This window comes from Psammomys obesus, unplaced genomic scaffold (assembly GCF_907164565.1).
Source record: "Psammomys obesus unplaced genomic scaffold, mPsaObe1.curated_primary_1811, whole genome shotgun sequence".
Classification (NCBI taxonomy): Eukaryota; Metazoa; Chordata; class Mammalia; order Rodentia; family Muridae; genus Psammomys; species Psammomys obesus.
In genome coordinates this window covers 4,796,530-4,822,427 of record NW_026596073.1, presented here as the reverse complement: position 1 = coordinate 4,822,427, position 25,898 = coordinate 4,796,530, and the positions used below count along the sequence as shown (strand labels likewise).

Below are 25,898 nucleotides of genomic sequence, written 5' to 3'. Positions count from 1 at the left end.
GTGCACAGGACTAGCTGTCTAGCTGTTTCCTGGCTGGAAAACAGGTAGGTGGGGTCCAATCTGCTTCTTAGAGCTTCCTTGGGAGGAAAGTGAGGGCAGAGTTTTTGTTCGAAAATGAGCATGGCCACAGAACTGTGTTCTAGAAGTCTCATGGTTTAGACCAACTTAGGAGGGGGTGGATGGCTACTTTTAAGGTTATGGAGGAGTGGGCCACTCTTTCCTGGGGGTCCCCTACAAGTCAAGCTTCCCGAGATTTACTGGGACTGGGACACTGAGGACCTGAGACACTGAGGCATGAGACGGTGGGATGCTTCCTGTAGCTACGGTGGGCTGACGTGGATGTTCAGGTGGTTCTGGGGCAATACGAAGTTAGGGAGAGCTACCTGTTTCAAAGGGACCTCTACTCACTGAGCTATTCTGGGTAGGTTGCCCAGGTACTTCCTGGGATGAGGGCGGCTACCAGGCTGGTTCACAAAGCTGAGCTGTCCAAGAACAGTATCCTGGCTTCATGAGTTGAATTTCAAGATGGCTGGGCTCTTTCCCAGGACCTGTGAGGGCTTTTCTAACACATTTCAGCTGTACGCGGTGTGGAGACTGCACGTCCCCCTGCTCATTCCTCTCTGACCAGTCAAAAGTTCTCAACTTGTGTGTTGCGACCCCTTTGGGACAATTCGTAACAATGAAGTTACCTGCATATAGATAGCTACATTACGATTTGTAACAGTGGCAAAATTACAGTCTTAAGTAGTAATGAAAATAACTTTATGGCTGGGTGTCGAGACAACATGAGGAATTGTATTAAAGGGTCACAGCACTAGGAAGGTTGAAAACCACCGCCCTCGATTGAAGGTTGATCCGGAGACTGGCAGCAGGTGCCGGGAGGCTTGACTCCACCTTTACAAGTCTACTGTGATCTCTCTCTGCACTCCACTGCACTCCTGACCCCACTGCACTCCAGGGAGGTGGCTGCTCTGCTTTTGCCTGTTTTGATTCTTTGTTGAGGGAGGAAGCACAGCAGGTGTTGTCTATAGTCGGCCATCTTGCTGATGTCACTCTAGGGACCCATTTTATGCGTCGGAGTCACTAACAGAAGTACAGGCATGTAAACACATGACACTAGAGACTGTGAAAGTGAAGCAAGAAGCCTTATACAACTACCTCTAGGAATGAGACCACTGGGAAAACAGTTTTTTGCCCCCCCTTTTGTTGCTGTTTTGCATGCTGTGCAAATGACTAAAAATGTCCTGAGCACTCATTTTCAAGGGATAAATTTTAGTGGCCAGGTGGATTTATATGGAATAAATGAATAGTGAAGGGCAGCCTGATATAATTCACTTACGATTCTAGAACATACACACAGACCTTGAACTGCAGAAGAGCATCTAGGGATGGGCCAGCAGGGAGGAAATGAAGGGTGGGACACTTGGGAGTAATTTAGTTTCACTATTTAACCAAGTTAAGTGTACAAAACTTACCAAATTGCAAGTCTGTGCTATTTATTGCATCCCAGTGATACTCCAATAAAATTAAAAACACCCACATTCAATAAAACTGCACTGCCAGTGAGAAAAAAAAGGGGGAGATGGTTATGAAGACGAAATGTGAGAACCCTAAAAGGATGAAGAGGAAATAAAGGATTTTCTAAATGTGGAGCATATAGAAGAAATAATATAGACTGCTGAAGGGTAGAGAATAAAATTTGCAATTCCTCACCTGATTCTAAGCCATCCTTCCTGCACCAGAACTGAGTTCCAGCAACTGTCATCTCACAAGCTGTGCAGGAATTTGAATTCTTTGGCATCTCAACAGAAGCTCATGTCTCTGCTGATCCTATCTCTGCTCAACGGCATGACCACACTGGAGTCTTTCTTCTCTATAATCTTTATGCTCAGGGACTCCTTGTTGCTTCTGTTACAGCCAGTATGAATTTCTTGGCTGAATGTTAGATATTCCCAAAAGTGTGTTCCCAGCTCACTATATTGTACGTTTTCTATCCTGTGCTCTCGTCTTAAGTAAGGATAGCTAATCCCCCCAATGTGGACCAGATTTATTCCTAAAAATGCTAGTTTCCAAATTTCCCAAAATTGAATATACCAGATCTTAATTTGTATGATCTGAATTCCCACAGAGCCAGTACCACCCTGCCTAGAACTTGACACCTTTCTCACTTCCAGACTGGTGCTAATTCTATGCCTTTTCAGAGCTCATTATCCAACTGCAGTGGGTAACACAAAAGATGGACCTGCCCTTGGCTGTGTAGGGCAACGGTAATCCCGCAATCCCAATTTCCAGACTGCAGCTGTCCACAGGAGATGCTCTTTACTCCAGACCAGGGAAACATTAAGGGGTTGGTATTTGAGCCAGATATCGAAGGATGAGTCAACATATTCATACGCCTCAGAAGGATGCTTGGGTCAGCTACAGGGTTTACACATCATCGCTCCTAGACAATTCTGTTGTCTAGTGACCTTTGGTTGTTTTTGTGTAGACAGATTGTCACATCCACATAATGACCAGCATGCTTACTGGCATACATCATGGAATGCACGCCCGCCATTAAGGAACTCATGACCATTTTTAATGCCCAAAGGAGAAGGCTTCACAGGTGAAGAGAAGCCAAAGGCACAGAGGCAGAAAAATGATGAACTCTTTTATTTTGCATAGGCAGGGACTGGCCTGAACACAGCTTAAACAACTGCACAACACTAAAAGGGTAATTTAGAGATAATCTTAATGGCTTGTACCCAGGCATCATGGCTACATGTAAAGTATCTTTCACAGAAGACCCAACTCCCAGGCTGCGCAGATGTTAACTGAGAAATAAGCACCTCTGAGCATGGTTTAGCAAAATCATGGACTGTTTAACATTTTAACTAAATCACCTAAGACGCATTTAGCTTGTCCCCACTAGATCTAGAAACTACCGTATGTCACCCCAGCTTTGTGAGTAACTGATTGTAGTTTTTTAACATTATATGGGACTTCCCTGAAAAACAATGGTTTATTTTGCTTATCTGGAAATATCCCACATTCAGTATGTCACTCTAAATTTTTAGTCTGAAACTTCCAGGAAAAAGTCCCAGAACAAAATAAAAATTTATAAACAGGCATACTTTAACCATTACAGAAACCCACAGTGTAAGTGTCTAGCATTTTCCTTGTTTGATGTGTATGAGGCAACCAGCACCTACATTTTCTGGATAGTAAATATTGTTTCAAGAGTGAGGTCATTAGTCTAATGTTTGATGTGACACGGAGAATGGGAAAAGGTCAACTTTGCTGTCAAGATATATAATTAGGAAAAGGAATTTTCCAGCAGGCCCTTACAACAATCGCATCTCCTTACCAATGGAGCTGAAGTCCACGGGCCCGATCCACTTGAAGGCTGGTTTGCGGCCTCGCTCTTCCGTAACGTGCACTTTCTTTATCAGAGCCAAGCTGGTCAGAACATTGGCTATGTCGTAGAGCCGTCGTACCTTTGCTTGAAGATATAAAACACAGCTATGGTCACGCCATGTGTAATGCTGTTACATTTTAGTTTATGTGACAGGGAAGATTCCTTGGCCACCACATAAACTTCCAGAGGACAGGTGGGTATGAGATTGGTGGCTTTATCATTGTATCACTCAGGATCTATGTACCCAAAGTGTCTTTAGACACACGAAAGATAGGGAGAGGACAGTGCATTCTTCCTCCCCCACATCTGCAAGTCTCAAGAATCCTCTGCTCGCAAGGAGGGGGTTCACAATAGCAAAATATGGGGGAAACAGGCCGTGATTAAAGGCTTAGTGAATACAATTCTGGTTATGTGGCCAGCAAAAAGCTTGCCCTGAGTGTTCCCTAGCAAGAGGGTGTGGCGTCTGCCTCACAGACAGCTGGCCTGTGAAAATGCCAGGGAACTCCTGGGTACACAGGACACCCAAGATTCAAGGTCATAGGGCACAGTGGTGAAAAACAGCAGCTGCTCACCTGAAACCCTGGCCAAGGGGAAGAGGCGTGAGGGCCATGGCCTGCATCTGAAAGCACTTTAGGGAAACCTTTGGAAAATGCATGTATGAAAGTGGGGAACTCTGAAGCCGTGTTACAAACAAACAACAGATAAACACAGGACAAGATGGTGTGCCTGCTTTTCTACTAAAAAACTGAATAAAGGTCAGACATCACTTAATGTCAGGGCCACTGCCAGGGCTGGAATTTCTCTTAACCATCTCACCCACAGGGTGGCTGTTATTGCAGGAAAAAACAAAAGTCAATGAGAACGACGAGCTCATGGCTCCTCACCAGGGCACGGGCCTTGCAGCAAAGCTCTAAAGATAAGGAAGGTGCATGGTGGGACACCCAGAGACTCTTTCCCTGCTGAGCAGCCCTGTCCCTCCCAACCCCAACCCTGGCCATTCCTCTAGCGCTTACCTGAAGACAACTTTCATCTCCACCCTTCAGAGAAGTAGGCGGGGTATGGGGAAAAAAGGGGAAAGAAGACTCAGACATTCTGTCTTGGATGTAGCATCACCAAAGAGAAAAGCAAAGTGGTCACACCCTCCCTGGCCTGGGCTCTCAGGGTGCACTCTGCCTTACCCTGCGTCCACAGTAACTGGAGGAAAGGCTTTTGACTTGGGTTTGGTGGTGGTTCTGTTAGGAGACTGACCTCAGAGTGCTTTTAGAAGCACAGGAATACATTTCTCCAAAACCACCACCATCACTAAAAACCCCCTCTGGATCTATTTATCTCAGAGGCAGAACACAGCACCTGCAATCTTCTCCTTTTGGGCTGTTACACGGATTAGGTAAAAGCTCTTACTTTTGAATTTACTGTGGTCTGGGGTGTCTTGGCTTTCTTCTATGAGGATTTTGGCGGCCACATCCAGGGTAACGATCTTGGTTTTGGAGACAAGGAACAGCATGACAAACTTTTGGCTCATAATTCTTAGAGATTTATCTTTTCGACTGTTTGCAGACGCTAAAAAAAAAGGGGGGGGAACCCCATCAAAACGTGGGTTTACCACAAGAAAGACTTTGCTACCAGTTTTGTAGAGCTATCTCACTCCCCAGCATATGGAAGGACCATCTGACAATAGGCAGAAGCCCGCTGGACGCACATCCCCAAAATAAACCCGTAAAGAAATCGGAAGGATTTCCCTGCATCTTGTGAAATGACTGTACTAGGCGCAAACTGCGAGATGTGGCTTTTCAGCCGCTCTTAACACTTCATACGTAATAGAAGCCGCATGGCCGTATTCTTTACGTGACTTTTTGAAAAGATTAATGCAGACAGATAAAAGGAGACGGGTAGGGATCAGGAGGTTCTCTGAAAACTGACTGTTCTCTCAAAAGCAAGAATTCCGCTTGTGGGTGTATGTATGTTCATGTGTATTGTGTACACGCTGCTGTGGAAGGTATGTGTGCGCATGTGAGGGAAGCCCAGGGGTCAACATACCCCTCCTTCAGTGTCCAATATCGCAAGGTAATGAGTCAGTGATGCCTATATGGGAGGACGTGGGACTGATGGGTATCAGTGTTTACAGTGAGAAGAGACATAAGTTGGGGTAAAGGAAGAACAAGATATGAAATTAAGAAGAAGAAGGAGGAGGAGGAGGAGAAGGAGGAGAAAAAACAATTAAATGGCACCCAAGGGAAGCAGGGATTGTCTATCTTTCTTAATGAATTCAGCTATTGGGGCTGCTCTCCTTAGTAATGTACTCTAACAAGTAACTGAATGAAACGCTTTGAGAAGATAATGTCTTCAGTGTGAAGTCTCAGCGGCAAGCAGCATGCAGCTATCACAGTTTGCCGTTGAGCAAGCAGCCTCTAAGGCACACACCTTCTAATGAGGTGAGGTGAGGTGGAGTGGGCAGCCCAGTGGGGAGCCCTTTTTCTACAGCTGACACAGTAACAGAGCATCTTCCCCTCGGGCTTTCACACTGGCATTTCCCACTTCACATCTTAGCGGTCAGCTTCTTTAGAGAAGACCACCTCTCCCTTTGCCATTATTCACAGGTTTATAACAGACTCACAAGAGGGGTAGTCAGACTCAGAAAAATCAAGTAGGTGTTGATCCTGGGGATCTGGAGACCCATCTTTCCTTCGTTCTCCAAGCCTATACTCCACCAAGTCCAATTCCTTCTGCTGGAGGCAGGCCATCTGCTCTTCGTATTTCTGTTCCTCTCCCAGCCGCTGTAGTGTCCTCAGGGTTTTGGGCAGGCTGTGCCGACCATGCCAGCCATACTGATTCTTAGCCACCCGGCTGACCAGATGCAGGGACTCCAGCACATTTACGATGTCGTAAATGCGCCTCCTTTCCACACCTGTTTGCAGAGAAGAAGCCAAAAGGTGTCACGCAAATAAACATTTCTGAGCATCAGCTCCTGGAGGGCCTGACATGAGTCTGTGAACTATGGGCCTGACATCCAAGCTAATGCCCAGCAACTGTGGATGATCAATAAGGCCACCTGAGGAAGACTCAAACAGACCCTGTTTTTCCCTCTTGGGATCCAACCTTCAAACACAAACATACTCTTGAGCTGGCCGGGCTACCGTCTGTGTGGCAGTGAAAGCACAGCACCTGTTCTTTAGACCTGTTAAGCAATTCACACGTGCATTATGGTGGAATGCCGGCATGACTAACAGCATGCCTCCTGGATACGGTAGCTGGCTGGGAGTGACCTGTATTCCTAATTGGGGGACGAATGTTAGTTACTTGTCTCATTGAGGTGATATTTGACAAAAGCAATGTAATGGTTTCCTCTGACTCATGGTTTGAGACAATCCGTCACGGTGGTGGGACAGGAGGCAGCTACCACACTTAGTCAGAAAGCAGAGACAAAGCCGGCTTTCTCAATTTAGTCAGTTGGGGATCACACCCCATAGGACTGTGCTGCCACATTCTGGGTGGATCTTTCCTGCTCAGTTAACATTTTCTGGAGATAACCTCATAGGCTCGCACAGAGCTGTGTTCCTGTAATGATCCTAAATCCTGTCACACCGACAGCAAGGACTAACCGTCACAGAGCTATAAAGTCAGCTCTGTGAACAACTATCTCACCACCGGACTGGACTGTCCTTTCTTGGGAGTTTGAATGATGAAACAAATAATTAATATACTAGCTCTGACCAGTCAGGTAAGGAAAAATGGATGATAAATATTGCCTTCCGTTTTGAATCGGAAATCCCAGATTTGAGAGTTTGGTTTTCTTCCTCGTGTTGCTGGAGGACCGCAAGTCTTCTGTTTGCCATGGTTTGCAGTTACTCTCCTTGCCCTCTCATTCATCATTCACCAATGTGCAGGCCAACCATGAAGTTCACCACTCCTTTTCCTACACTCCCCTAGGTAGGATTTTCCTTCTAATTACCGAAAACATGTGTGCTGGTTAAGAATGGAATGCTCTCGAATCAGCCTGCCTGGACACGAATTGAACCCTCAGTCTATCCCCACAAGCGGCCCACCCTAGGAAGGTACTCAAGCTTTTCATAGTGTGGTACAGATCTGACCATTAATGAGAAGGGCCCTCAACAGACGTTAATTTTATCTATACAGTACTCGATTTTGATTACCTATGTTACCTAAAGCCCCCACTGTCGTAAAGAGGCACAGAAACAGATTTTAGACGTGTCTGGCTCATGACTCATCACCCTATGTAACAGGCCCCAGGCCGGCTCTACCCTTTGCTCTCTTCTAAGTATCCACACTAAAGCCTCCAGACACTTTGTAGTAAAACCAAACTGGCTATAAAGATGCTCTGTTTTGTCGTTTACCAGAAACCGACTCAGTGAAGATAGCTTTGGGCCCTTCAAAGACAGAATGTGAGACAGACACCAAATAACAAGGACAACTCTGGACTGAAGAGGCGCTTTACCACACACAGGAGAGACATTTCACGGTCAACCAGAACATTTCCATTCGTGGCCCTGGCCAGCTTGCTCCTCGCCCCAGGCTCAGTACCAGCTGCCCTGCTGGAAGGTACTGGCACGAGCCTCTCGTCCAGAGCTGTCTGGTTCTTTGCTCCAGCCTGTCTCCACGTAATAGACATTATGTTTATCCTGTATCATCCCATAAACCTCCCCATTAGAAATGTCAAGTGAATGCAACTGAGACACCCTGGGGTCGGCCATATGCCTGGCTGTAGTTATTATGTGCTTGATAATAAGCTGTTCAGTCTCCACCTAGTGGCCAGGAGTCCCAAGAAGAGAAAAGGAGAGAACATTCTGCCTGCTCCGAGAATAAGGTAAAAATGTGCAAACAGACACTTCGTAAGTTGTTTTGGTAAATACCAAATGTGGCAGGCCTTGCCAGCTTAATCACGCATCATTTCGATCATGCCCATCGTCTCAGTCCTGCCTGAGTTTTTGCTGTTTATGGGGCTGTGCAGCTAAAGTTCCATTCGCAGGTCTCAAGCCTTTCAGGCTACTCTGTGGCTTGCTGTGAAGAAGGTTTTCCCTGGCAATCTGCCTTCTTTTGCTTTTGTATTGAGGTGGCCTTATTAATTCTAATCATGGTCCTAGTTGCACATACAAGGACTTAATGAATACTACTATATTTTCCTTAGTGTACTTCCCTGGGAACTGAGCGAGAACATTACTTAGCCCAGTATAAGAACCAACGGCTGTTTTCTATTTGCTGAAGTTATTTCTAAGCCTTTAAATGCATTAACACCAGAGTCAAACCTATGTTGTGGCAGGCTCCGGAAACATCTTTAGGTAAATGGTGGTCTTGTAAGTTAGGAGGGAGCAAGGGCTTCAGGCTCTTCAGGCCAAGAGATGATCACTGAGGAAAATAGCTCCTGGGGAGAGACACTAGTTTTCCATCTCACATGAGAAGAGATGGTGGCTCGTTTTACTTAGCAGTCTGTGTCCTCATGGGGCTTGGGAAGCTGTTGCGGAAAATCTTTGGAGTTTGGTTCCAGGCAGCTGTAACATGGTGTGATCTATAGGTCAGATAAATAAGGGTCCCCTCTTCCATCCTCCTCGGGTCCGTAAATTTCACCTCAAATGTCTCATCTTTGTGTTCAGCACTAAAACCAGTGCAAAACCTCTACAGAGAAGTTGAATGCATGGCAGGCGGGCGTGCAGGGCCGGGGAAGACTTTAGGGACCCTTATATATTCCTTGTTTTCTGCAAGACTGGTTTCCAAGACTGCTGCCAGGACTGAGTTTGTGATGTCTCTGCAAGTTTATGTTACAGACGTGAGAGGTTAGTAACTTCTTAAAGTTCTCATAAGCTGGGAAGTTCAGAGCCAGGCCCTATCTGCCCCAAAGCCTAGCCCACCAGAACCTACAGTCTCATTTTCCAACAGCCGGAATTATCTTCTCAGCTTTTAGCTCAAATAACCCAGGCTTACAGCCCACTATTCGGGCATGTTTCTCCGGGCTACGGAAGACAGATAGCTATGACACACAAACTATTAACCATTCATTTAGTTTATCCAAATGCTCCCCCATAGGTATAGCTTCCTTAAGTGGATACCCCTATACCTCTAAATTAGCGTGATTTCTATTTAATGACTGTCAACAGCTCAGTCCTCCTGAAACCAAATGCAGCCCGGGTCCACTGGGGGACTCTCTTCCAAAGCAACTGCACACATATTTACAGCTGTGCGGGCGTTATACGCTACACGCGCTCCTGCCACATGATCATATGCATTTTCCTGTGTTAGAGAGGCTTAGCTATCTCAGTTATGTCCAGCTGTGCATTTTCTATCTATCCTGACAGGCTTGCTGTGAAGGTCATGGCGCAGGCCTTCAAGCGTCATGTTCTTGCTCTTAGGTTTTTGCTTTATACACTAATACATATAATAACACTAGTTCCAAACTCTTCGAAGCATTATTAAAAATAAAGAGCAAGGTATCTGAAATTTTCTTTATGAGATAAGAGTCTCACTGTGTACCTGAGGCTGGCCCCAAATTTACTGTCCTCCTACCTCTGACTCACAAGCACTGGGATTATAGGTCTCTGCCATCATACCCAGCTTGTATTTTTATATCCTGAAATAAGGATTTAAAATGAGTTTAATCTGTAGTGTAAGCATAAAAATATTACTCTGTACAATTAAACACATTTTCTTCTCTGTATGATGTAGCGGTTAAATCCACTTTGTACATGCTAAGCAAATTCTCTATCACTGAGACACAGTTCCAATCCCCACATTTTTAAGGTTAAAAACCCAGAGTTTCTGCTTGGCCCTTTAGGTCTAGGCTTCCTTGAGTTCTATAAACAATGAAGGGAGATTTGATGGTGATGGAGGCAGCTCTGCCCACTCTCCTGTCCCCCCCCCCCCTTACAAGGGCCCTCTATGAATAAAGGAGGCTACTTGAAGCCTCTGGGCCTGCCCAGGCTAACCAGCTCCCCACTGCCACAGACAGCAGGCGGTCGGTGAATCGGATGATACATACCAAGACTGACGGCGACTTCATCTAGGGAAATGGTGGTTTTCTCAGTTGACAAGGGATAACTTGGATAGCGAGCCAGAAACTTCTGGCACAGCAGCCCTAAACTTTTCTGTTTCCTGCTTGGCCTTTGCTTTTCGTAGTCGTCCACAGCACTGTTACCAACAACTTCAAGCTACAGAGGGCAGACAGAAGGGAGGGGAGAGATGCCACAGTTACTGCCTTCATTGCTGGTGCCAGTAGGTAAGCCATTGGTAAAGTGATCCCAATGGGTCTCGAATGTGGACGCCATTTGAGACTCCATTGAAAACAACTACTCTATTTCTCTAATGTTCTTCTATTGACTTCTCTGGGCTAAACTGTTTCTCATTTTTACATGAGGCTAGGATACAAGTTTAAAAGAGAAGATGTCCTGACCAGTTGCTCCACCCTTGCCTCTTATGTGGGTGAACCTGGGAGCAGACACAGCAGCCACTTGCTGGAGATGGAGCATCTCAGGCCTCATTTTGGACCCAGTGCATTAGAATCTGCTTTTCATGACTCTGGGTGACCGCTAGTGACAAAGCCTGAGATACAGTGACCCGCTGAACTGTCATATTTTTTAAGTTCAACCAAATCTTGATGACACTCCCTAAAGGCCAGTAAATCAGATTCTTTTTTGTTCTAATTATATTCAAACAGCATTCTTGTCTCTACCCACACTTAAAACAGGTCTCCACTGAAAGTCAAAGGCTTTTCAATAAACAGACCCAAGCAGGACAGTGCTAAGATTATCTCAATGGATGCAGAAAAGGCTCTTGATGATCTTCATGTTGCTCGTTCATGGCAATGCAAAAGCTACTATCTGGCTGGCTGAGAAACCTTGGAAGTATTCCCCTAAAACCATGAAAACAACAAGCATGCCCAAAGTTGTGGGCCTCTTCTGTGTCATGCGGGAATTCCTGGTGAGTACATTAGGACACTAAGAAGAAACTGAGGCCAAGGACTGAAAAGCACACACAAAACCTTTCCACTTTGAAAAGGATATATAATATATATGTATCTGAAAAATTACAAAAATAAAAGGAATTAGCAAGATAGTTGACTACAAGAAGATGTGTTTTAAATCCAAACTACATGCCCTTAATCCCAGCACTTGGAGGGCAGAAGCAGGCGAATTTCTGAGTTCTAGGCCAGACTGGTCTACAGAGTGAGTTCCAGGATGCCAGGGCTGTATACAGAGAAACACTGTTTCAAAAAACCAAGGTGTGGGGAGGGGGAAGAGGAAACTCCAAACTGCAGTCCTGTGTAGCAAGAGAAAATAATTTCCAAAGATACTATTTGTAACAGCAACAAGAATGATAAGCTTTTTAGGAGTAAATCTAGCTAATATCCAAGATCTTAGAGCAGCAGCTCCTAACCTGTGGGTTGTGACCCTCACATCTTTAGCAAAATTACAGTTATGAAGTAGGCTGGGGGTCATTACAACATGAGTAACTGTATTAAACGGTCACAGCGTTTAGGGTGGTTGAGAGCCACTGTGTTAGAGAGTACTTAGAGTTGGAGACATGTACCATTTTCATGGATAGGGTAGGAGGCTTGGCACCAGAGAGGTTAATACTTCTCCAGTCAATACAGTCAAGTGATTGCTATTAAAACCCAATCTAGAGCTGGGCCAGGTGCACGCCTGTAATCCCAGCACTTGGGGAGGCAGGGGCAGGTGGAGTTTGAGGCCATCCTGGTCTATACATCTAGTCCAGGACAGCCAAGGCTACATAGAGAAACGCTGTCTTAAAAAAACAAAACAAAACAAAACAAACCAAAAACCCAAAACCTCAGTCTAGAGCCAGGCACGGCAGCATACACCTTTAACCCTAGCACTCAGGAGGCATAGGCAGGCAGATATACATGAGTTCAAGCCCTGTCTACATAGAATCCCAGGTGGGCCAGGTCTACACAGTCTGAAAAGGCAAAAGAAAACAACCAATCTGAAGCATATATGGAAGAAAGAGCCAGAAAACAGTTAACACATTTTAAGAATACAGTGAAGGTTGTGTTTTAACTACTGGCAAAGCTTACTGCAAAATGGTGCTGGACTTGAACAGACAAATGGGCTAGAGGAAAAGAAATTCTTTTTTTAAAGATTTGTTTATTATGTATACATGTCTGCATGTACCCTGCACACCAGAAGATGATACTAGAGCTCATCATAAATGGTTCTGAGCCACCATGTGGTTGCTGGGAATTGAACTCGGGACCTCTGGAAGAGGGGCCAGTGCTCTTAACCACTGAGCCATCGCCCCAGCAAGAAAATGCCCTTGAAAACTGAAGCTCACACATATAACTCTGACATAGAACAGACGTCACATTGCCAACTGAAACAGAGAGAGCGCCTGAAAAATGTACAGACAACTGAACATACAGAAACAAAAAGTTTTGACTCATGTTACACATAAAAAGCAATTCCAAACGGACACTAGACTAATAGAAGGCAAATTATAATAAAGAAAATTTAAGAGACTACGTTTCTAACACTGGGCTAGAGAAAGATTAAAGAGATCGTCCATATTTATTTACTGATTTTCATATGTGTATGTGTGCGTTGCCTATGGAGGCCAGAAGAGGGCACTGTATCTCTCTGGAATGGAGTTTTAGAGGGTTGTGAGCCACCATGTGGATGCTGGGAACAAGTGCTCTTAACCACTGAAGCATCTCTCCAGGCAGGAAAGGCCCTCCTTAGAAGACAGGTTTTAGGGGCTAAAAAGATGGGCTCAGCAGTTAAAAGCACTGGCTGATTTTGCAGAAGCCCCAGATTTGGTACCCTGAATCCAAATGGTGGCCCAGAGCCACCTGTAATTCCTCTTCTGGTCTCCATGATCATCCACACACACAAGGTGCAAGAAGAGAAGCAGACACGCGTGTACATTTAAAAATTAAATTAGAATGGAAAAAAACACCTTAAAATTAAAAAGGACCCAACACAGAGCTACGTTAAATTCATGAACTTTGTGAGCCGAGAACCCACAGAAAGGGAAAAAACACCAGCTTAACCAAGTTATCCAATTTTATCTCTCCGTATCACAAATAATTGATGATAGTGTCAAGAATAGGAACCATCTCCTAGGAATCACCACGAGGAAGGAAAATAAGCCACTACACATCAACACACACAAACTAGGCATCGCACAGAAGAGGAAAACCCGTGGTGGCCAGCACCCACATGGAGAATTTAATCTCATGAGTGAGCAGTCAAGGGAAGAACAAATGGATGCCATGGAAAGACACACACCACCCAGCAACTTGACAGAGCAGTAAGTGACAGTTTCAGAGGCGACCGGGATCAATCAATGTTCCCCAGGCCTAGCGGAAACAGGCAGGCGTCCGGGGAGCAATGCGGCAGACACCTGTGAGTGTGTGCACGGCCAGCGATGGGGTCACTTTGTGCTCCTGGAAATTACCGAGGACCCCTCAGAGCTTTCGTGTGTGGGGGTATTTCGATGTTGTTGTTTTCTTGAGACAGGGTTTCTCTGTAGCCCTAGCTTTCCTGGAACTCTGTAGACCGGGCTTAGCCTTGAGCTCACAGGTCCGCCTGCCTCTGCCTCCGGAGTGCTGGGATTAAAGGTGGTGGCCGGCATGAGTTTTCTCGATTGATATAGAATACAGTAGAAAATAAAGTGCGACACCTATGCTGCTGAGGAAAGGTCAGGGTTCACATACCTGATTCAAATCTCTTCAGTGACAGTGTCACAGAAAACTAGAGTCTGTGCTTACTTTTGTACTTAATGTGCTACAGTGTCTGCACCTTGTAATCACTCAGATCTCAGTGTAGAAGAGAATGGGGGTTAACTGGCAGACATCTTAGTATGGACAAGAAAGTAATTCTGGGGCTGGAGAGATAACTCAGTGGCTAAACTTCAATGGTGTTTTCTTTTAAACAATGTTTTGTAAAAGCAAAGATTCATGCATTACAATGTTTATTTTTATTAATTTAATATTTTTAATCTGAAATTTTATTTTCATTTACTTCCTATTCAAATCATTTTTACTAATCCTTTCCTTGTATATTTCTACAAACTACATTAAACTGAGTAATTCCATAAGCTTTATTTCCACCTGCCACTGATTTCCCTATTTTTTATGCATTGAAAGTTATATCTAAAAATTCATTTGGAAAATAGACATGTTTTATTAACAGAATATGAGCCATTAAAAAAAAAAAACAAAAACAAAAACCCAGCACTTGCAGTGGACCAGGGTTCAATTCCCAGAACCAACATGGAGCAGGCTGTAACTCCTGTAACTCCAGTTGCAGTGGATCTGATGCCCTCTTCTGGCCCCTGTGGGAACTGCATGAATGCAATACACATAAGACAAGCAGATACACACACATAAAAAAAATCCCTCTGAAAGATCCTTTGGGAACAAAGAGGTTCCCAGACAATATTTTGAGAACGACTGCTCTAGAAAATGTTAGTCATGCACACTAGGAGAAACGAACAAGCCATATATTTGTATCAGCCCCAAACTGCAAACCACCTTAATGGCTACAGACAGGAGTGATAAGTAGTCATGGTGTTCATGCAGCAGGTCACTGCACAGCAGTGAAAGGAGAGTCTCAACAGTGAAAAACCGTCAGGGATTCTTGAGAATGTGCTGACTGAAAAAGCAAACTCTGCCCGGTGTGGTGGTGCATGCCTTTAATCCTAGTACTTGGGAGACAGAGGCAGGTAGATCTTTGTGAGTTGGAGGCCACCCTGGTCTACATAGTTCCGGGACAGCCAGGGCTACATAGTGAGACCCTGTCTTGAAACAAAGCAAAACCAACCAACCAATCAACCAACCAAACAAACAAACACAAAAGAAAACACAAACCCAAGACGAACACATACTCTTTAATAGTTTCAGTTTTACAAAGCTGTAGACGCCAACAGAATAGCCCAAGCAAGTCTATAAGAACGCACATACGTATACAATAGAGTGACTTAAAAAAGGCAAGAGAATGGTACATTCAGCAGTCCTTACTTGATGTAAATTACTAATACTGCTCTGTGCTTGGGGCTTTCAGGGAGCCTCCTAAGTGTGTACTAGGGGTGCGCTATGTGATTAAAGAAGTTTATCAACAGCATTAATGGCCACTGACGTTTTAGGCACTTGGATCTGTGAACCGTTATAGAGAGCGATCGGTTAAGCTCTTATGAAGTCTGGTTAGAAAGCCAGAGATGTAACTGTTTTAGGGATATCTGAAACCGGTAGTTCTACTAAAGGAAGGTAGCAATACTTTGTTACAGAAATTATTAACATGGGTGACCTTCACTTTCTGTATTTCATCCATAAATTAAAAAAAAAAAAAAAAAGGAACAACTAATACTGGGGGATGCCTGTAACAGGAAGAAAGCAGAGCCCAGGAAAACCAGAGCAGGCACCACGCCCATCACCTTCTGGACATGGAGGTTCATGCACTCAGCCACAGTCACACGTGATTTGAGCCTGCAGTCTCCGAAGCTGGGCCTCCTGTGATTTCCAAGCCAAATAAAATACAGCAAGGAGGCCACGAAACAGACCAGGCAGACAAGAGGAATTAGGGACAATTTCTGGCTTGGAGTACAAAGGAATGGCTCTCAAAACGGCACGATTTGCATCTAGCTGCACAGAAGCATCTCTCCCACTGCAATGGTGTGGTAGAGTAGTCTCATTTTGCTTTGTTAGCTTCAAGTTGTCATTTGAGACGTCTCTTTTTCTTTCCCAATTTCTGTATTTTGGCAAATTTTGCAGCTTAAAAAAAAATTACCAAAAAGGGGGAAAATAGCTGAAAAGACTCCAATTTGCAAGTCATTTTTCTTGGGAGATCTCAGAAAAAGTTTGGAGTAAGTGAAAATGAGTGACTGTTAAGTTTTTTAAAGAGCCATATGCATACGCTGTTTACTGAGCAGCTCTAGTCTTCTCCCCCGCCTCCTTTTTTTTAAAGATTTATTAATTATGCATACAATGTTCTGTCTGTATGTATTGCATGCCAGAAGAGGGCACCAGATCTCTACAGATGGTTGTGAGCCCCCATGTGGTTGCTGGGAACTGAACTCATGACCTCTGTAAGAGCAGACTGTGCTCTTAACCTCTGAACCGTTTCCCCACCTCTATCCTTCCTGGGGCGTGGATTTTAAAGAAGGCCTAAGAGCCACCTACAGTGACAGCATGTGCCTTGGTGGCGGAGGGCTTGCCTACTAATATAAAGCCTGGGCTGAATCATTGGGCCGTGGTGGTTTGAGTAAGTATGGCCCACAGCGGCTCTTCTATTTGAATGCTCAGTCGTCAGAGAGTGGGACTATTTGACAAGGATTAGGAGGTGTGGGGGGGGGGAGTGTATCACTGGGGTAGGGCTTTATGGTGCCACGTGTGCCTAAACCTCTGAAACTGTAAGCAAGCTCCCAGTTAAATGCCTTCTTTTATCACTTCTACCCTTCCCTGCACATTACAGTACAACAGGGTCACCATAGAGAGTTGGCAGCCAAAAAAGACCATTTATGGTGTATTTTCACAGCAAGTGATTAACACAGCACATACATACATATACACACATACAAACATATACACAAAACCAATCAGCACCAACAAAATAGCAGTGCTTAAAAATAAAAAAAGAAAAAAAAACCCCAAGTTTCTTTATTGGATCAAATTACCAATAAATTATTTTAAAAATGTGGTCTGGTTAAGAGAGGAAAGAAATTAATTATGAAAATAAGAATGTGAGCGAAAATTCAGATGTTAACAGAAATGTGCCATGTTTAATTAACACTGTGTTCGACTGGACAGGTATCTTATCATGTAACTCTCTGAAGTCTGACAAAGCCCAGTGAGCACAGCTCCTTACCTGTAGGGAGTTCACAAATACATCCTCTTTATTCTCAATGGGCCTGAACAGCTCCTTTTTCTTCTCTCGGTCTCTTATGTCTGGGCTGGCTGCGCTGATAAGCATCTTCAGGTTGGCTGTGGGTGTCCATGGCTCCACCTGCTGCTGCCTGTCAACCAGCTTTACTGGAGTAATAGGGTTTCTTTCTGGAGTAAAGATTCTTTGCTTTGACAGGTCAATCGGTTCATTTTTCATTGGAGTCTTGGGAGTCATCCTTGATCGGTCAACAAATATATTTTCCTATTTAAGGCAAAGAGAACTTTTAGCAAGGCCAAGAAGGGGCACATGCGAGCCAAGCGTAGAGTATGTTTCACTGAGACTTGGAAATCCAAACAGAGCACATGGTCAAGGTTGAAAAGAATCAAGATTGGAGAAATGGAAACTAGAGAGCTCATGGGCATTGGACAGTGGCTCCAGGGGGCCCCCTTACGTCTGCTACTCCACCTGTACATATTTTTCATAAAGTGTTGGTAAGAGAAGTCACAAGTTACAAGCATCTGTCACAACAGATACTTGAAACTGTTGGAAATGAAGAAAGCCAATTGAGTCTTTTTCTCTTTCATCAGGCCATATTTTTCAAAGACCCACTTAGAAGCTTTCATTTCTCAGTGGAGAGGTTATACCTTCATAGTTCAATGTTCAAAAGGAACCAGTAACAGGACAAGTTAAAGGGCGCGCAGCCAACAACATACCAGCCTAAGCCAACCTGAGAGCTGTCTGTTGTTTTCTGAGCAGTGTTTCTCCAACTGTTCACAGCCAAGGAGCAGTTTTTTGTTTGCTTTTTCTTTTATATTTCCTGAGTCCCCTATACTGCTAAGTGACCCTTACCTCATAGGACTAGTGTGGAATTTCCACCACAATTTACCACCTGAGTTTGTCACTAAATCAACCTACAGCCTCTGCAACAGTAGGCCATAAGCTTAGATGTCCGCAAGGTGGTATCAAATTGCTGGCAAGGCTTTTAAGTGCTCAGTGCCAAGGGTTTGCTTTTAACTTTTGCAATCTTGAAACAGTCTGTGAAGCAGCACCTGCCCCACAGCATACTTCGTGTATACTGACTTAGGCAATTATCAGGGTTCAAAGGAGCCCGTGCTTAAACAAACAAACAAACAAAAATCAGAAAGAGCCTGCACTTGGTTCCACTAAGTAACGGAAGCAAATGACTTTCCATTACTGTTTTCTACCACCCGAAACCAGAAAGATTGTTTCCTTCCTCTAGTAGAATTCTCCTTTCAACAGTGACTCACATAATGAAAAAGGGTTCAACGTCTCACACCTTTCTTGTCACGTATTTACCACCCTACAGCTACTGTATGCTCCAGTTCTTGCTGGTCAGAGATTAAGACAGCCCTGTTCTGTTCTGTACAAAGGCAGGAGACGGGACAAAGTGGTGTTTGTGTCTGAAGCCTCTGGTGGTATAAATGAAAACGGATGGCCTTCAGACTCATAGGGAGGGCACTACTAGGGGTGTGGCCTTGCTGGAGGAAGTGTGTCACTCGGGTGGGCTTTGAGGGTCAGAAGCTCAAGCCAGGCCCAATGTCACTCTCTCTTCCTGCTGCCTGAGGATACGGATGTAGAACTCTATATACTTCTCTAGCACCACCATGCTTCCCAGCGTGACAATAATGGACTAGATAAGCCTCTGAACTGTAAGCCAGCCCCAATTAAATGCTTTCCTTTTAAAGAATTGCTGTGGTCAAGGTGTCTCTCTTCATAGCAATGAAAACCCTAAGCTACAGGCCAACCAACTCTTGCTCATCGGGTGAGGGGAAGCTGCCAGCTACTGTGACACTCTATTGTACTGTAATGTGCAGGGAAGGAGTGGTGAGGCCACACACTTTAGCAGCAGCAGCAAGCAACAATCCCCAGACTCAGTTCTGCTAACAAGTCCCTGCTAGTGAGCCTTTCGGATGGTGTTCACAAGCGAACCCTCTAGGGAAATGACTGAGTGGTTAATACATGCCACACCCTGCTTCCTGGACTTGTATCAATTCCTCATCTAATTCTTTGGCACCATTATTGTTTATTCTGGTTTATAGATGTCAACTTACACAACCCCAGGTATAGAGGTTAATAAATAAGTTGCTCGAGGTTGTATACAGCGGCCCGTGTAAAAATCCGAGCATGCAAAAGGCAGATGAATGCAGTTTTCTAAAATGGCACACCTTCAAATGAGCTCATTCTGGGTGCAAATAAGAAGGATACTGTTTCTAAGTTTCAGCAAAGGCACCCAGTAGTACTTGTAGAGGTAACATGGCAGAGTGGTTAGAGATGGAGGACCTCGGGCCAGTCCCTCTTCCTTCCCTCTCGACAGAGTGAACTCCCAATAAAACCTAACTATTATCTCTCCCCCTTCCCCATTCTCTCCCATCTGCCTGGCACTTAGCCCTACTATAACACAGCATGGTGCTTTTCTCCTTAGCTTCCCGATGTATGTCTGGACTCTGTAATGAGTCCATGAAGCCAGTTCCACATGTCATATTTGTGTGATGCCTTGCCCACTACAGGTGTTGAATAAACTCTATCTTGTATAAAGGTCCCCTCAAGGCACAAGGTGTGTTCAGGCTTCTGAGTAGACACATTTACTCTCCCTCCCTTCTGTTTCCAGGGTGCATGTCCACACAGGAAGGAGTTATTCCCCCTCCCCTCAGGAATGAGTTCTTAAGTCGCTCTGTAGAAAGAGAGGAACTCAGAATGAATAATGTCTTCATACACAAAGGTGTTTTCAGTATGGCTTATGTGAGAAGTGGGACTGAAGTTAGGTAATGTGTTTGGGTTAGGACTGTATTATACCTGGCTAGTCTTACGTCACCTTGACACACAAACTAGTTATGTGAAAAAGAGGGAACCTTGAGGAAATGCTTCCATGAGATCGAGCTGTTGAGCATTTTCTTAATTAGTGATTGATGGGGGTGGTGACATCCCTGGGCTGGAGGTCCTGGGTTCTAGAAGAATGGCTGATGAAACCATGGGGAGCAGGGTAGCAAGCAGCACCCCTCCGTGGCTTCTGCATCAGCTCCTGCTTCCAGGATCCTAGCCTGAGTTTCTGTCCTGACTTGATGATGAACAGTGTAAGCCAAATAAACCCTTTCCTCCCCAACTTGCTTTTTGGTCATGGTTTTGTTGCAGCAACAGAAACCCTAACTAACACAAACAACAACAAAAACCAAACAACAACAAAAAAACACACCTCTCCATCAAAATTTAAAAATGGCACACAAGTCATATTGAGAGGCCTGGGGGTGGGGGCAAGAATCTGAGCTATGATCTATTTATACGCTGTGCCACCTGTCTGCACTGCCTTCTGGACACTGTGGAACAGAGCAGAAGGGATCAGAATAGTTACAGACCTAGTCATTCATTCTACCATGTTTACACACACACACACACATACACACACACACACACAAAATATGGGATTCAGACTAACCGTCAAGGCTTTCTAGTAAGGCTGCCTACTCATAACATGGTAGACTCTGGATGCAATCAGGTCTCTTCAGGAATGAATGAGTCATTCTCCCAGCTGTTGGAAGAAATGTCAACAGTACACACCCTTGGCTGGATTGCCTTGGCTACAGAGGGCCCCGTGAGGCCAGGGCCACACCCATTCCTGGGAGGCCAAATCTGAACTCAATGACTAGTAAAAGTTCTTCTACCAGCTTGCAAACATCTGGTCTCCTTACTGGCTCAGGGATATTCAAAGGGCTTGCCTTGACTTCCCTGTAGTGTAATCTCAGAATTCCATCATGACTTACCCACAACTCAGTTTCCTTCTCTGTCTAATTCTGCTGCTTTCCATTCTCTTCCTTCCGTTGCTACAATCCTGGGCACTCAGAAGTCTCTTGCACATAAAGCTCAAGTGAGATCTGCCTGCTAGAAAACCTAACCTGCAGCAGCATGTACATCATTTCAGAGAGCCCAGAGAAACGCAAGCCGTGAAATGGTCTCACAGCTCTCAGATATAGAGGGAATCTGCCATAAAGCCTCTGGATAAGCTCAGACAATAAAGTGAAACACTGTCGTCTGTGAAATGCTGTGCAAGTGCTTATTGTCATCATTCATAAGCACCAGTGCTACGGCTACGGGGAAATACACTGGACCGTGCCACTGAGAAAGCTTGGAAGCCAAAAGACCTTGGTTATGTCTCTATATAGCTTTGACTATGCAATCTTAAGTCACATAAGTGACCACCAGCTTTGTCAAGAGCCTTGATGGCATCTGATAAATCTTTAGTTCCCTCTTCATACGCAGCTCACCCATTGACTCCCTGGCTTTCTTTAAACCCGCCCTCCATCACACCCGAGCTCTTCCTCTGAGCATTAACTTCTCTCTAATGCCATGTGCAGAGCTAACCCCACAGCTGCATGTTAGGAGCTGCCTCCTGGCTATTGTCCAAAATTCTCCTTCCTGCCAGAACACTTTCTAGAAAGAGCAATAAGCACTGAGACCTTCCTCCTGTCACCTTCCAAGAGATTCAGTCTGCTCCGATCCGTGGTGTTGACTAGGGTCACCTCTTGGTCGCCAAATGAAACTCGTGCTAAGGCCATCTTGCTTCCCCCATTGATGAAGGTTGGCAGTGATTCTTGGCTCTATAAAATCTAGACTTCGGTTCCTGAGACACTTAAAAACGCACTCATTCTTTTTGAGCTGTGTTCCTGACTGTACCTTCTCAATCTCTTTCATTGGGCTCCCTTCTTTACCCTTACAAGCTATAAGAGCCCATATCCAGACTTCCAGCTCTGTTCACCCTCTCTGGACTGGTTCACCCAATCTCAGATACACGGTCAAAATTCCAAATCTGGGTCCAAGGCTGTAACTTTCAAGAATCCTAAATAAGGCCGTTAGCATCCCCTTGCACAGTCATCTGTCTGAACAGCAAACAGGTACAAGGATACCCCAAGCTGAATCCACCGCCTTCCTTAGCTACTCCCCAAAGACACAATTGACCTTGAAGAACACAAATGGAAGCCAGGCACGGTGGTATGCATCTGTCATTCTAGCCTCACGTTCTCCTGCTTCAGCCTGCAGAGTGCTGAATTACAGGTATCTAAGGCCCTGGAATGTGCAAGTGGGCGGGAAACCAGCCAAGAAGTAGAAGCATGCGGGGCCTTGGCATGCTTCCCCTCTAAGCCCAATGCATGAATCAACAATTTCACAATGTCCTCTTAATAGCTACATCCTTAGGCCTCACTTCGGTCCCAAACTGTCCATTTCCTTTTGTCATCAGTCAGTACATCGGTCAGTCTGTTTATTACACCGGAACTAAGAACAGTGCAATAGGTCAATAATGTTAAAAAGTGCTTTTTTCAAAACAAGTTTCTCCACAGACACGTGTTCATCATACAGTACACCCAGATCTGTGCCAAAGTGTACATCAAGAAAAGGGTCTTTAGAAGGACAAGTGATGCAGTGATCCCCTCCACGTAATCCCCGGAGGGATCTTCAGAAGGAATGGCTAAGCATACTGGGCCGCTCAAAGGCGCAAGTCTGTAATGTTCTGCTAACTGTTTTAGTGTAGGTTGACTTTCCTTCCTTGGTAAGGTTTAATCCAAATCTCACCTCCCCTCGAAGCTTTCCAGTGCTTACTGAATGCCTTTCTTCCTGCTCTATTCTATGAGTATAATGTAGTTGGCTACTTTTGCATATGGGTCTCCGAAAGCCTCTAAGCTAACCAAAGGGCAAGCTGTGATTGGACTGTCATTTTAATTTGGTACAACAAGAAGAATACATAAAGCTAGGCACTTTATAAAACTCCAACGGGTGAGGTGCTAGGGATTGGCTTTGATTTATAGAGGTAACCAATGAACCAAGAAAGGATAGGCAATATTAAACCTCCTTATCTCCGGCCTTTGGGATACAAATAATTGCTGGAAGACCTTAAAAATATATTTATTCGGTGTCATGAAGCTGGTAAGTGGAAGAGCAGGAAATCAAAGCTGGGTCTCTGTAACTGTGAACACTATGTTCCCACCATCCACAGGAAAGCTCTTTATCCTGCAGCAATGGGCAGAGGACAAAGAGTCCCCCAATATTCCCACCAAACCACACCATTCTTGTCTCTTGCCTCTCTGAGCTAAATCCCTTCGTATTCATTTTACCACTTCTAATCTGTTGAGTTTCTCTGCACCCCCACGAGAAACCTCAACAACACTTGCTGAGGCAAACTAGGGGAGGGAAAGTACCTGCTAAGTAATCTACCAGAAAGAGAAGTGGCGCATTGGCTGGACAGACTTTATATATTACACACACACACACAAACACACACACACTCCTAGGTCATCCTCCTAGGGAATTTTTAAAATACCTTCTTTAAATAAATAGTATACTTCGCTCCCTCTAACAAAATATCAATTGCCAAGTGTTGTATAAAAGCATGTTCTTTGCAACCAGGCTCGCTCATTGTCAATGTTAACCTAAGACTTACACCTGGAACCCCGGGAGGTTCAGTGCCCAAGGAAGCTGCTAACTATAGATTTATGTTTAAGGTTTCTAAACCTGGTTTGTTTTTGCTCAAACAATGCCCACGTTTCACTGCTAAACTTATCCACATCTACTGATTTGCGTACCTGGGCTGACACAGGCCAGGCTGATGGTTTAGATATTGCTATGGCCAGTTTAGTTTGTAATGTGTGGAAAAATCCACAGAAAAGGAGTCTGGCTCAGTGTAAAAGACAAAGCAGGGCTGTAAACTATTCAGGATAGCTGGGGAGGGTCAGTCACGTTGACCCCTGTATGGCAGGCAAGACGGTAGTAACTGTTGGAAAAACCCTGTACATGGCTCACCAGGATGAAGCCGGTATTTATAACTACAAAAGTCTGTTTCTAGGGACATTCCACAAAGCATTAGCTTAACTGCCCCGACTACTCTAATCTGATTGCTGCATCCAGTTTATACCTTTGACTTTAGGAGCTGGTTCCAACACTAACGACTAATAGTAGAACTGAAACAATGGCTCCATTCTCTACAACCTCTTCTATAACGTTCATCATAACTATGCTATATATCAGATGAAAGCTAGGCATCACTATCCGGAATGTGTTAGAAAATAAAGTATTTGATGTGCTTACCTTTTGTGCATTTTCTGCATCTTCAACAGCAAACTCTAGTCTGGCCTGCCTGGGGCTGATCAGGTCTTTCAGTGTTAAACAATTTACCTCCATCTGGAACACACAATTATATCAGAAAACAATTTTACATGTATTTCCCCCTCCAACAACAAAAATGCCATCTGTGAACATCAACTTCCCCTTTCCTAGAGCGTTCCTGTGAATTTCCAGGAATGCAGACACTCGCCAGTCCTCATTAAATCCTCACATGGACAAACACTTTAAATATATTTAGAAACCACCGAAAATCCGGGAAGAAGAAAAACTGATCAAAAGGACCCAGCAATCCCCTTACAAAAAGCAACAGTCAAGTTAGTTACCAAGCAAGGAAGGTGCTAGACAACCGTCAAGAAACTTTCAGGGCTTCCAGGTCAGTTAATTTTGGCGCAAAGAACTGGGAGGAATTCAGCTCGGAGTGGGTTGGAACTAGGGGATAGACTGAAACCCGATCTCGACACCAGCCCCCGAAGGTTGCAGGCAGCCCCTCCCTGGGCATCTAAGCACTCTCCAAGCTAGACTATTCCCAGGAAACCCACTGAAATCGTGGGGGGAGGGCACAGCCTCCTTCACCGAGCGCTGCAGCCGGGACACAGACCGCTAGGACCCTCGGACCCCGGGCCAGTGGGCTGGCAGCCGCGGCGGAGAGCCCCTCTCCCCCGTTCCCGCCTCCGTATCCGCGGAGGCAGCACGCTTCCTCACCGCCGCCGTGCGATGGACGCTTCCCGTCTCCGGGGACACCCGCATCCGCACGCGTGCCCGGGCAGGACGTGTAGATCTCAGCGGAGGGCTGGTGACATGGGCAGGGCAGGGCGAGGCTCGCGGGTCCTCCGCTCCAGCCCGCGGTGTCCGCCGAGCGACAGGCGCTTACCACCCGCCTTAGCGCAGCTCCAAGCCCGGGACCGCGGTCCCCGCTAAAACACCTCCTCTGGCGCCTTGAGACCGAATTTGAGCATCGACCAATGAGCGCCGGACGGAGGGGCGGTGCCGACCAATGGCGGGGCGGCACGGCCCGAAGCCCCGCCCCTCTCTGTCTTGGCGCTCGCCGCCGCGCCTTTCCTCCCCCCCCCCCCTTCGCCCGCCGGATTGTTGTCGCCTCGCCCCCTCCCCCTTCCGGGTACCTGCGGGCGGTGACGCGCGAGCGGTTCCCGCGGGGACGCGGGCGCGAACGCGGGAAGCCGGGGCGGGGCGGCGCGGGCCGGCGGGCTCTCCGCGGGGACGCCCTTTTGTTGTGGGAGACCGACCCGCGCCGCTCCCCGCGCGGCAGATGGAGCCGGGCAAACGATCTGCACGCGCGGGATGCTGCGGCCGCCGCCCTGCCCCCAGCGGCCTGCGGGAGCCCGGTGGCCTGGACCTGCCGGGGCGGCTCCCCAGCACCCGGCGCCTCCGGCGGACACGTGAACCCGGTTGCCACCTGGGCCGCGAGCAGATGGCACGCCCGTTAGCCCTGGGAACCAGGCTGGGAGCCACACGGAGAGGCTTTTGGAAGCGCTTTCCTGGAGTTTCCTTCTCAGAGCGTTTGCGGATGGTGGAGG

At 45.8% G+C, this 25,898-nt stretch overlaps 1 protein-coding gene across 1 annotated transcript in view; it reads right to left on the bottom strand.

Annotated features, from left to right (window-relative positions):
• Positions 1-25,121, bottom strand: part of E2f7 (E2F transcription factor 7) — a 40,708-nt gene extending 15,587 nt beyond the window's left edge. The window contains exons 1-7 of the mRNA XM_055626159.1: positions 25,066-25,121; positions 24,328-24,420; positions 17,221-17,499; positions 10,383-10,551; positions 6,012-6,302; positions 4,799-4,957; positions 3,347-3,481 (exon numbers count right to left, since the gene is read on the bottom strand). Of these exons, the coding sequence (XP_055482134.1) occupies positions 3,347-3,481; positions 4,799-4,957; positions 6,012-6,302; positions 10,383-10,551; positions 17,221-17,499; positions 24,328-24,420; positions 25,066-25,110 (1,171 nt within the window). The 5' untranslated portion in view covers positions 25,111-25,121. The remainder of the gene's footprint in view (positions 1-3,346; positions 3,482-4,798; positions 4,958-6,011; positions 6,303-10,382; positions 10,552-17,220; positions 17,500-24,327; positions 24,421-25,065) is intronic.
• Between the last annotated feature and the right edge of the window lie 777 nt (positions 25,122-25,898).